The sequence below is a fragment of the Atractosteus spatula genome, chromosome 25, assembly GCF_055471065.1.
Source record: "Atractosteus spatula isolate fAtrSpa1 chromosome 25, fAtrSpa1.hap1, whole genome shotgun sequence".
In the NCBI taxonomy this organism is placed as follows: domain Eukaryota; kingdom Metazoa; phylum Chordata; class Actinopteri; order Semionotiformes; family Lepisosteidae; genus Atractosteus; species Atractosteus spatula.
Genome location: NC_142730.1, coordinates 4,019,726 through 4,032,711, shown reverse-complemented (window position 1 = coordinate 4,032,711; position 12,986 = coordinate 4,019,726). Strand labels below are relative to the sequence as shown.

The following is a 12,986-nucleotide window of genomic DNA, read 5'->3' as shown; positions in this document are numbered from 1 at the left end:
TAATGTTATGTTAGGGCCAGGCTTCTTCTCCTTAGAGAACCCCTCCCTCCATCACCTGATCCAGGACACAGTCGCTCCATCTTCTGTCAGCACTGATCCTGCAATCGCTTACCTACAGTATCAACAACCAAAAAGATCTGTCATACAGTATGTAACTTTTCTTATTTTTTATAAGCTGTAGAATGGCAAACAAAAATGTTGTTTGATATCGTTTTTAAAGTGTGTTGCATGAAACCAGTGTGTGTTTGTATTTTCCTTTTTAAACTATAAAACCACATGTGGGACATTTTAAACCCTAGTCTCCAGCACTTCCACTCATTTAAAAGTAACCACTTCCCCTTCACTAATCTAACAGAGTTGTTGTAGTCTTGTTTACCACCTCATGACGTATGAATCGCTAATTTTAATAAAATTTCAGTTTGGAAGGAAAATTATAATAAAAAGCAACATTCGATAAGGACAACAGAGGGTCTGGTCAAATAAAGAATTGGTCTAAATATAACTCTCTAGTTCTGTTGCATTAATAGTATACAACATTGTTATCACTCTATTAATCTGTTTTCTGCTTGACAGTTTCAAATCATTTTCGTGGTTCAGTCACAATAAAATAAAAATTAAAAGTACTTTCCTGGTAGTTCTTTTGATCTTTCTGTCATCTTATGCCTTCCATTACTGAAACCACACTGTTTCACAAATACACTGCTGTAAAAAGATTTCAGCTGTCCACTGTTTCCATTGTGGGTTTATGCTCAATCTGCAATGCCTATACGTTTCTTAAATTTATTTAACAAATTCATCAATTGCAACAATGCTTTAGCTGTCTGAATATGCATAGTTATATTAAGATAGATAACAGCAAAATATAGTGCAGAACATACCAAATACTGTAGGTATACAGTACTTGTGATTCTCTTTGAGTGCTATAAAAAAATCCAAAAATATTGTATTGACAGACATATAGGAAAATAAAGGGTCAAAGAATTTCAAATAATTCATAATTTTAATTACTTAAGCATGGTTCTGCTATGATTGTTTCAACTTATTTTATGTTTTTAATCTTAAGTTTAAACACAATTTTAAGACTTGCAGCAGGGTTCAATTTGAATGCTGACTGCACTCCACTTTATGGTGTTCTGCAAAGAGTCTTAGTAGAACTGTGGATTCACAAAGCAAAATTTAAAATGAGAACTGCAAATTCTGCTTTCAGTGCTTCTTTTTTTTCCTAGAAATTGTCTGTAGGAAAGGTCAAATTTAACACTGACGTATTTAATGTCAACATACGGAGTTTATAACACACCTTTGGGAGGAATGTTAGATCTTAATCTAGCAAACATCCACTTGCCTACGTATATATAAACCCAAGACTTCCCTTTGCGTGTCTCTCTCTCACTCTTCCTGCCACCCCATATAGACTCTTGCAACAGCTCCCTAGCTCATTCCTATTCCTTGCAATACTGAGAGGGGTTGGGCAGTCTAAGTACACAGACAGGCTGTCACATACTTTGAGTCATCCCAAATACTTCCTACACATTTCATCTCTCTATTGCATTCATTTGGATCTTACTGAATTACTGAAATCATATTTATTAATATTAGCAACCAACTATCAAAACAGACTGATCTAACACAATATTCCAAGAACATTATCAGAATTAGACGAGTTGTTCAGAAACTGGAAGATCTCATCAGATAATAAAGCTATTATCTTGGTTCACACATGGGGGTGTTGTTCACTGTGCTGAACACGCATAGCTTTGTGCATTACAAATTACAAAATGAACACTATATTGAATCCAGTTTAGTGGTTTCGACTGTATATCTGTTTGTCTTGCAAAAATTAATTAATTAATGTAGATAATGTTGAGTTTAGATATATAATATTACCTTTCAACTGGTGGTCTAACTATACAGACATATTGTGATGCAGACATGAAGTATTATATTAATAAAGCAGTACACTACACTAATATTCAGTAATTCTTGCTTGTTATTACTTCTAGTATTAAATTAATTGGGTATTGAAAACTAGCTTCAGTTAATACAATACGTTTTGCATTTAGTCACTTATTTTGTGAAACTTAATTGATGAAATTGTGCTGTGTTGGATAAAGGAACTAAATGAAGTGTGATATTATTGATCACACTTCATTTAGCTCCTTTATCCAACACAGACTACTATAAATGTTAATAACTTATAATGCTCTACATGATGCTTTTAACTTCTAATCATTGGGCTAATTTTATAGAAGGACTCAGCTCATATTAGATAAGCCATGATTTAGATAAGACATGGTTAACATTGACAGAATGACAACTGATCATTTGTATACTGTATGAAGTGCATGTTGATCTCTTGAGAGTAATGAAGTGTATCAGATAATCAATGTACCTGAATAATAAGCAGATAAGGATAGCATTGGATGCAGATTATAGGTTCTGTAAATAATGTATTGTTATAAAATTCAATAAAATCTAATATCCCTAAGTACTTGGGTACTGTAGTATAACACTTTGCTAGTTAATCCATTAATAAAATCATATGTTATTCCCACATGATTAGCATTTGGAAAAACATGCTTACTTAGAGATTTTGTTTTGTTTTAGGCTTATTTCTAACATGTGTTAAGTGAACTAGTCTTCCACCTTAAAATACATGACACTACTATCTACCTTTTCTGTAACTACCCTTGAAAAGCTGTTCAGAGGTCTGACGTTTGCGATACCTGGAGGATGTCCTTGCTGGCTTGTCCTTTACAGAGTATTTGTGACTGAAAGTTATTTCCTTCTTCAGAAGATCAACCTGGGATATTGCATGCATCCTGAGACGCTCAGATGAAATTAAACCTGTTTTATTCCCTTCTTTCCTTATTACATTGAGTTGACTTTATTATTGTGGATGGGAGGGGTTTTGTATACGCACATCTGAAATGTATTTTTTTTTCTGGCAAGGGGCTCAGTTTGTGCTAGTATTTTACACTGCCTCCTGTTCATCCAAATTGAGATTTACATTGGATTTGTCTTCCTCCACATCCTGGATTCTTCCAACCTTGTGGTTCAAAGGTAACCTTCTCACTGTAATTACTTAAAATATCTAATTGTTATTTCGAAATTAACTAACACCTTGTAATAGAAATATATTATTTTCTTTTCAACAAAGGACGGTGGAGATACAGACTGTTTAGTCTTATATTTTAGAGTTGTAAAATACAAACCCCTCCTTTAACTTAAGGATCCTGAGGTGCTCTTCTTTCTTTGTTTAATGTGCATATATTTTCCTGTTTATCTTTTTTGAATCCTTTGCTTAGAAAGAATTTTAACCTAATTCAGTGCCTATTATTGTAACTAAGCCTTCTAATAAGGCAAATTTGTAATATGTTAGGATTGTGTGCATAAATGTAGTGAGAGATACAGCATACAGTATGCTGCCAAGACTAAATCAATCTGGGTTTCTAGTCACTTATTGTGTGTATCTATAAATTGATTTTGAATACTGTAGGTTCTATTAGTAGTATGAGATATTTAACCATACCTGACTTAGATCCTAGGTTTTTCATAAAGAATAGAAAAAGAAGGTTCTGTGAGAGTCAGAATCTCTAGCACACGTCTTCATGATGGTCTTTTGATTGGGAATTTTAGTCCCCAAAATCCCCTAAGAGTCAGAGATTTGTTAAACATCTAAAATACTGAAACTAGTTTAAAAGAAAACAACAAATTGAACAGAACAGTCCAATTATCCAGATAAAGCCATTAGTGTTTATTTAGAAAACAGCAGTTTTGGCAATATATTTTGTAAATCAATGTGGGAATAAATGCACTAATGTACAGTATGTTTTTTTTAAATTTAATTCGAATCAATAATAATAATAATTGTTTACACTTATATAGCGCTTTTCTGGACAGAAAACTCAAAGCGCTTTACAGGTAATGGGGAATCCCACTACCACCACCAATGTGCAGCCCCACATGTATGATGTAATGGCAGCCATAGTGCACCAGTCCACTCACCACACATCAGGTAATAGTGGGGAGAAGAACAGAGTGATGAAGCCACTGGCTGGGGATTACTAGGAGGCCATGATTGGTAAGGGCCAATGGGAAATTTGGACAGGATGCTTTGGTTACACCCCTACTCTTTTTGAGAAACACCCTGGGAATTTTAATGACCACAGATAGTCAGGACCTCAGTTTTACATCTCATCCGAAGTACGACACCTTTTTACAGTATAGTGTCCCCGTCACTATACTGGGGCATTAGGACCCACACAGACCACAAGGCCCCCTGCTGGCCCCACTAACGCCTCTTCTAGCAGCAACCTTAGTTTTCCCAGGAGGTCTCCCATCCAGGTACTGACAAGGCTCACACCTGCTGAGTTTCAGTGGGCTGCCAGTTGTGGGTTGCAGGTTGATATGCCTGCTGGTTAATTGAATGATTGAATCAAAATTAATTGAAATAAAAATCAAATCCAATTTGCTTGTACTTTTTATGTTTTATTAATACATTCATACATTGATCATTTTAATTAGCATTAATTTGATGGTTACACTTGTAAATGAATACATGTGGGAAACGATGGGTAGGCAATCGTTTAATACTGCAAAATTACGAAACTGTTAAAAAGGAGACAGCATGAGTATTATAATTCCATCATTGCCAGGATAGCATTGCAAGTGCCTTTGTGAAACCATGAAACTGGGTGGCTAACTTTAACAATTAAAACAGTGAGCTAACCTCAGCTGAGGAATGTGCAGATGGAAAGATTTATTTTTACTAGGAAACACCTCAAATCTGTTTGGTTGCCTCAAGGGGCATCAGTAAAAATAGCCAGTTGTTGAAGTAAATAATCCTTATTAGAAGATGTACTTGAAATTTGAAGAAGAAAAACACAGTATAAGTGTACACAAGGGTGCTTTTCCCTCAAGTATTCAGCAACAAAATCTCATTTAACATTTTGTTTGTCACTTGAATTCCCATTGTGTGCAGGCAGGAAGCTAATATTCATGTAGGTCACTACCCTAATCATCTGGCATTTGTATGACTTAATATATAAAAGGAGAGCTATTTGTAGTGCCATACAATTTATGTTGATTTCATCCCTTCTTTTATCCTTTTCACTGACATTTGTTTTTTCAATGAAGACTTTAAATGCACACTCTATTAGTGTAACTGATGACTTGATTTGTTTGGTTTCTTTTGTGTGAATTTCACTCCCACTTGAAGCTAGTTGTGTTAGTTGTTGTTTTGTTGTATCTGTCCCTTGACTATGTAGCAGTGGGTACTTATAATTACCCAAGTGGAATAAAGACTTTTATGGTAATCCCTAAAGTAGCTCATTGTCTGATTATGATCTGAGAGCAGGGGAATGGGGGAATTACTGTTTGAGAGTTGGCAGGACCATGTTGTGAATTGGTAAAAATAGTGAAAATGTGATAACCACAACGATTGTACAAACACGTTGAGACTCACAGTATCTTATAAAATGTCATCTTCAATAACTGCCAATCGCCAGATCCTACAATTAAAGCCCGTGCATTTCCTTGGTTTCTTGTATTTTGCTTGACTAGAGATATCAGTTGGATTGACTTGATCAGTATTGTTCAGGATTAAGAATATCAGATATAATCTTTTTTTGTTTTTGGGCTACAGTATCATCCATAATATTCTCAGGGAACTGTTGTATCAAGAAATATTTATTTTCTTTATTTAAATTTTACACTTTTAACTTTATATTTAAATTTAAAATTTTACTCTACAAACGCATAGCTTGCATGTGCATACTTACATATTACATAAATTACATACAGTATGTAGGCATTGTTTTTCTTTTCCACATATGGAAAGTGATAAGATCTTTCCCATACAGTACATAGTTTCTTCTGCTTGAGTCTAAATTTTAATATAAATTAGGAATTGAAAAGTTTCTAATACAATTCCTTGTGGTACCTCCTTGACCTCACTCCAATATTACCTTGGACTTTACAGCTTTCAATTTGAGAAGTGATCTTTCATGTTGTCTCCATAGCTGTCTGAAACTTTGAATATTTTAAGAAATGCAGTGTACCTCAAAATGATCTGCTTACAGTTGCTTGCTCAAAGAACCTATTAACCTATTAAGAACCTGTTATGTGACTTATTATTTTCTCTAAATCATTTTGATCATTTGCTCTGTATTATTGTCTTTATAACTTTACATTTATTTAAGACAGTAGTGTTAGTAACAGTCCGGTTCAATCATCTCTAAATTTGTTTTGGAAACACAGCCATCCATTCACACCTGTTTCCTGTTCCCACATCCAACCTGGATGATGTGACGGCAGCCATAGTGCTCCAGTATGCTCCCACACATCAGCTGTCAGTGGGGAGGAGAACAGAGTGATGAAGCTTATTCATAGAAGGGGATTATTAAGAGGCCATGATTGGTGAGGGCCAATGGGAAAATTGGCCTGGACACTTGGGTAACACCTGTATTCTTTCCGAGAAACGCCCTGGGATTTTTAATGGAGAGTCAGAACCTCGGTTTTACGTCTCATCCGAAGGACGGCGCCTTTTTACAGTATAGTGTCCCCGTCACTATACTGGGGCATTAGGACCCACACAGACCACAGGATGAGTGCCCCCTACCGGCCCCACTAACACCTCTTCCAGCAGCAACCTTAGCTTTCATAGCAGGTCTCCCATTCAGGCACTGGCCAGACTCACAATGGCCAACGCTGTTATTTCATCAACCGAATGAGTTAATACTGAAGTTAACCATTAAGTTAACCATATAGTCTAATTTCATTAATGCTTTTCTTAAAAGATAAAGTGTTAATGGAGCAAAATGATCAAATGAGTGTAGTTTGTAATTCATTGGAACGGGAAATCAAAAATTATACTGAGTAATTCTTGTTATTTGTGTGAGTTATTTATTTTTTCTTGAGTACATTCTTTAAGATAGAGATTAGAATAAACACAAATACTTCTCAAGTGGTCCTTTTCCTTTACGGTTTGATTGAAAAAAGTTCTTACTAACTCTAGAACTGCACTTTTCTAACACCTCTGCTCTCAGCTCACAATCAAATGAGCTCCCTGTGGGACCTCTCTTGATGACTGCATTCACCTGGGTAATTAGGAGTGACTCACTGGTGCATAGTCAAGGGACAGGTATAACAAAACAACAACCCAACCATCTTCAACCAAGTGCAAACCTTAAAACAAAATTACTAAAATGAAACCAACAGTGGTTACAATAATAAAGAATCTATTCCAATTGACAAAACAGTTCAAACAAATATTGCAAGTGTTATTGACAGCAATATCCTAAATGTTGGCAATTGTTAAGTAAGTGCTACTGTACATTCACATAAATACTGTAGGTAAAGACTTAACTTCCCCAAAGGTTTTTGATCTACATTCAGCTGGTATGTGTTTTGGGCCATTGGTATACTGTATAGTGAAGGATTGCCCAATAACTACTGTATATACCCAAAGTATTTGCCCCAAAATGCCCAAAGTTTTCTTCTAGAAAAGTAACCAACTTGTTTCTGTAAACTTATGAAAGTGTTCTGGTGCTGATATTATTTGTTGCACCACCAGTAGAGAAGAATGGGGGAGTTCATTTCCCAGATTTTTTTGTAAGATGATTACAATGACATGTCTGAGTATTGCACCACAGAGAATTCTCCCCATGCACACATAGACCATGACTATAGAAATTCCCGGTGAAGTGGAAAAAAAACCTGTAAAACTTAAACATCCATCCTACCATCCATTCATTTTCTAACAGCTGTATCCAATTAGGGTCAGGTGGAGGTGGAGACTATCCCAGCAAGCAACAGATGCAAGGTGGGATACACTCTTGACGAGACACCAGTCCATCACAGGACACACACACACTCATACCAATACTTTCTCCAGAAACCAATTAACCAGTCAGTCATCTTTGGAACCGTGGGAGGAAACTAGACCACCCAGAGGAAACTAACGTGAATATGCGAAGGGTGTGCAATCTCTACGCAGATAGCACCCCAGGACTTGAACTTGGGGCTTCTGCACTGTGGAGACAGCAATGCTAACCACTGTGCCACCTCAAACACAAACAATCTATCTAATTAAGAGGATTGCCTTTGAAAAGAAGAGAGAAATAATCATTTACTCAAGCTTGTCAAAAATCTAATGTACAGTTAGATTTTTCCACGAGTAAGCTTAAATTGAAGGAAATGATTATACAGTACCTCCGCCCCAGCAATCTCCACAGTATAAATATTTGTCTCACAAATCTAGTACTGCATTTCCTGAATGAGATGATGTGACAAATCTCTTTGGACTTATCTGTCACTTCTCAACTTTGTGTGGAAGGTAATTTTTTACAACTAAATTCACTAAATAGTAACTTTAGAACAAAAACATGTATGATAAATAGCCTTTAAAACAGACTACAAATAGCAATGATACAGTAAGAGTGTTACTGGAAAAAAGAACTCCTTTCTCATTCTCTGCAAACTTTGAACAATAGGAACAATGGTGTATTAGAAAAAGTATTTGATTATTTATATTTTATATAACATACAACAATAATTTTAAATCAATTATTTTTTTTTATTCTGCAGGTGAATATTATACATTAGTATAAAGAATATGCTGCTATGATTTCAAGAAATAGTTTTCATTCTCAAAACAATGTTTACTACAGATTTCTAGGATGACATTCAAAAGTTTCTTCTAATTAAAAAAAATATTTAATATGTGCTGTGCTGCACTTTTTTTCCCCAAATAATTAGATTTTTTTATGCTCAAACTAGTGGAAAACAAATAGCAGAACATAAATATATGATTTGAGACATCAGTATGGATTATGCATGAACAGTACAAAGCCATGATCAAAGAAACATGATTGTGCCTCGATACGGAATTTGTGGAGAATTGAAAGGTATTAACTATATGAACATAATTGAACTAAGAAATATTAGCTTAATGAATAAATCTGTTCACAGAGGAATCAGAAGCAGCCTCATGGATTAAATGCAAATATAGACCTTAGTTCTTAATGTTTACATTTAATGATTTTGCAACACAATATTCTTAGATACAATTAGATTGTGTCTTTAATATGTCTTTCTGTTTTTGAATTTTAATTTCTGGAACATTTTTGTAAATGATCAATTATTCTTGATTCATCAATGCTTCGTGATTATTACTGGATCATTGTGTAATTTATGAAATGTATGAAAGACATCAAAACATCTATACCTTGCTGCGAGACCACGTCTATTGGTATGGTTGTTCAGCCTCTCTTTAATGCAGTTAATACTGTACATTTGCTTTTAACATGGTTAACCATATACAGTAGTCTATTTAGCTGATCTCTTTCCTAAGACATTAAAAATGTTCACAGAGTGAAAGTGATCATGTGATCGTGACTTTCTAATTCACTTGAACAGCACATGAAGATGCAAGCTGGATACTGAATAGTAAGATGTTTGTTTTAGAAAATAATTATGTTACCACCACAATGATTTATTCCATGTTGTGATACATAAATTGTGTATGTTACAGTAATTATTGCACAACTCACAAAGACATAGACCTAAATTCACACATGATAAGGTCAGTTTGTTAAAGGAACAAATGCTTATATCTTATATCATGTATATTACTGTATATTTGCCTACAAAATACAAAGTAAAAAAAAAATGTATGTAAAAAGTAAAAGTAAAAATGTAACAGCAAAAATGCTGTTATAAGTATACATGCATAAATGCTTGGCTGTGACTATTTTAGAATAATTTACCTAGCAATTACCTGCATACCGTATATGTTCTCAAATTCTTCCATTTTTTAAGACCAACTTATATTGTAGGTTTTAGGGTACCAGGAGGTGTGCATCAATAGGGCAGCTGTGTTTAGGGCACCTTTGCTCCCCAACATTTGTGACAGCTTAACAAAAAGAAAATACTGTATTTGCTCTATGACCTGGTAAGTATGGTCATGCAGCTGTGTGTTTTCAGGATGGGATATCACATTCAACCAGTGAACCAACCAGGCTTGAGAAAATATTTCATTGTCATAGCCACAGACATAGTGGGAAACCAAGATGGCGACATCAACAATTAAACTTGTTTTTTGGACTTGTTCCTTTTCAACATTTAGTTTTCGTGCTCATTATGCCCTCATAAAGTAGCAGCATATTAAGATAAGGGGTTATGTTTATTTACTCATTTTTACACTTTGACTGTCCACGACAAGAGCAAAAAAATTGGGAAAAACGCACAGCAAATTGAGTTGGTGAATCCAAAACTAGAACTAAATTATTCATTCAACCTTCAGTTGAATGATGGGGCTTCACTTTAATTTCAAGAATGATTCAGTTTCTGAGCCATCCTGCTTACAGTGCATGGATCCAGGTCTTCAGAAGAGAAAAAGTCAACAGATCAAGAGCAGGTAAAACCTCAAAATAACTAAAAGGCACAAAACAGCTTAATACCTTATACTGTATGTGATCAGGTTCCCTGATTATTACATTTATTCTATTGTTTCAGGGAAATTGTAGATTCCTCACCAGGACATTCCAAAATACTCAGTGTGTTGACTGATAGGAAGTGGGAATATTAATACATTTTTAAAGACTGGGGATAACGTGGTGCAGTTAATTAAATACAGTGGAATACTCTTATGGTACTATATATTTTACTTTTTGTTTGGGAAGATTACTGCATTAATGTCATATATATTGGTTTAAGACAATTAGTCGCAAACATCCTATGGTAGATTTCTTGTAATGAGTAATTTATGCTGTAGATAATTTTAGTGTGTAAATTTGAATTTCAACCTTTAGAAGTCTTTTAATAGACTTTAATAGGGGACAGGGGCCTCTCTTTCTGTCCCCTGCTCCCGCCTCTCACTCCTCCTCCCTCCCAACCTTTGTTCTCCCGCTACTTTACCTTTGCCTACTGCCCTGTCTCTCTCACACCTGAAGAAGGCTCCACGGCCGAAACGTTGTGTTCTCTTTCTTCTTTTTTTCAGCATGGAATAAACCTATTACTTGTTCCTAATTTAAATCATGTAATATAAATAATGCATTATCAATTGAAATATTGCATTCAGTTTTTGGTAACTACATTACAAAGTGTTACTGACCTAGAGACAGTACAAAAAAGTATTTTTTTTGTTGTAGATCTTATTCTTATTCAACTATAATTTATTCCCTTTTGTGGTTGAGTATTTTCAATGTTATATTTTAATTTCTAATAAGGACATAAAGTTATCTTAGCATGCGGATGATGGTGATTTGGAAGATGACAATATTCTAAATCTGACATTCAAAATTGAGATTAGAGACATTGAACAGTGGAAATAACTGCGTGTTTAAATTTCAAATTCCAAATAACAGAGTACATAGTAGAAATTATTGATAAGGTTAAAAAGCACTAATCTGAGGAGATAGATCTCTCACCCATGCAATCAGAGTCATTTTATGTATTTGAAACTATTTTCTTCCCTGCTTTTGCAGTTGCTGGAAGACCAGAAGATCATAATGGCAAATTATCCAGTGTTGGCCGTTTACATAGTAACCTTCCTGACAGGCCTGCCTTGCAACCTCCTGGCACTTGCTGCCTTTATTGTGAAAGTTCGGCGCAAACCGCTGCCCATTGACATTCTCCTGCTCAACCTGACGGTCTCAGACCTTGTCTTTCTGCTCTTCCTGCCCTTCAAAATCTCTGAAGCCTTCTACGGGCACTGGGTCCTGCCGAGACTCCTGTGCTCAGTGAGCTCCTTTGTCTTCTTCTCCACCATTTACATCACCACCCTCATTCTGACAGCAGTCAGTGTCGACAGGTACCTGGGGGTGGCCTTCCCCATCATGTACAAGTACAAACGTCAGCCCGTTCATGCTATCGTGGTCAGTGTCATTTTCTGGGTCTTCTCCTCTGCCCACTGCAGCATTGTCTACATAACAGAACTCTTGTACCCCAGGGACACGACCATGGAGCCTGTTTGCTATGACAATTTTACTGACAAACAACTGGCTGTCCTGCTCCCTGTTCGCTTGGAGTTGTGCATTGTCCTTTTCCTCATCCCCCTTATAATCTCCACCTTCTGCTACTTAAATTTCATCCGCATCCTCAACACCCTGCCCAACATCAGTCCTCAGAAGAAGCTGAGAGCAATCGGCATGGCCCTTGGTACTCTTCTGATTTTCATCCTCTGCTTCCTGCCCTACAACATCTCTCACATAGTAGGTTACGTGAATCAGAAAAGCCCCGAGTGGCGCACCACAGTCCTGCTCCTCAGCACCTTCAACGCCTGCTTGGATCCCATCATTTTCTTCTTCTCCTCCTCTAGTTTTCAGGAAACATCCAAAGAGATTTGTTTCAAAATTCTGGGAAAGAAATACATGCCCCAAACAAATCTGCAGTAGCTACTAAAAGCCCCTTAATTGCGTTCCTTAATAAATGGTAACCTATCCTGTTTTTGCTGAAAGCTTGACTGCCAGAATTTGTTCAGTTGACCAGAGCAGAATGAATTTTATATTTATTTTATTAGCTTAATATTATGAAGTGTTGTTCACAATGAAATATACTACTAAACTAACATGCATAACCATACTTTATTTAAAATGTTCTAAAACGCCTTCACGTCTCCATGCAAAACACCCAGAGAAAACTGTAGAGATTCTGTGCAATCATTTTCATACTGTATTTACTGCTAGTAAATAAAAAAGACAAATCAATAAAAGTACAATAGAGATATAAAAAAAGACCAACTAATGTTGGTATTAATATGAATGAGTAAAACCGTCTATAAAGAATATGCTGTGCAGCATACTGTAAACTAAACAGATTAAAGAAAATGTTAAGTTTAAGGATCAGGAACCAAGACTAAAATTACTCCTATCAAACTTAAAGAAAATTACAACTTTGTGAGTAGAACTTTAGCAAAAAAACATAAGGTCTATGCTGTTTCAGGATTGCTACTGTACTGTATATGTTTGCCTGCTCATTGTCTTTTG

At 35.6% G+C, this 12,986-nt stretch overlaps 1 protein-coding gene across 1 annotated transcript; it reads left to right on the top strand.

Moving 5' to 3' along the window:
- The first annotated feature begins 11,510 nt into the window (after nt 1-11,510).
- On the top strand, nt 11,511-12,395 carry LOC148815106 (free fatty acid receptor 3-like). Its single transcript, XM_088904992.1, has one exon. It carries the CDS (start codon nt 11,511-11,513, stop codon nt 12,393-12,395), a length of 885 nt encoding a protein of 294 aa, XP_088761118.1.
- Nucleotides 12,396-12,986: the final 591 nt, after the last annotated feature.

What these genes read in the sequence shown, in the direction of transcription:
- LOC148815106 (XM_088904992.1), top strand. Translation starts at nt 11,511, where the DNA reads ATGGCAAATTATCCAGTGTTGGCCGTTTACATAGTAACCTTCCTGACA.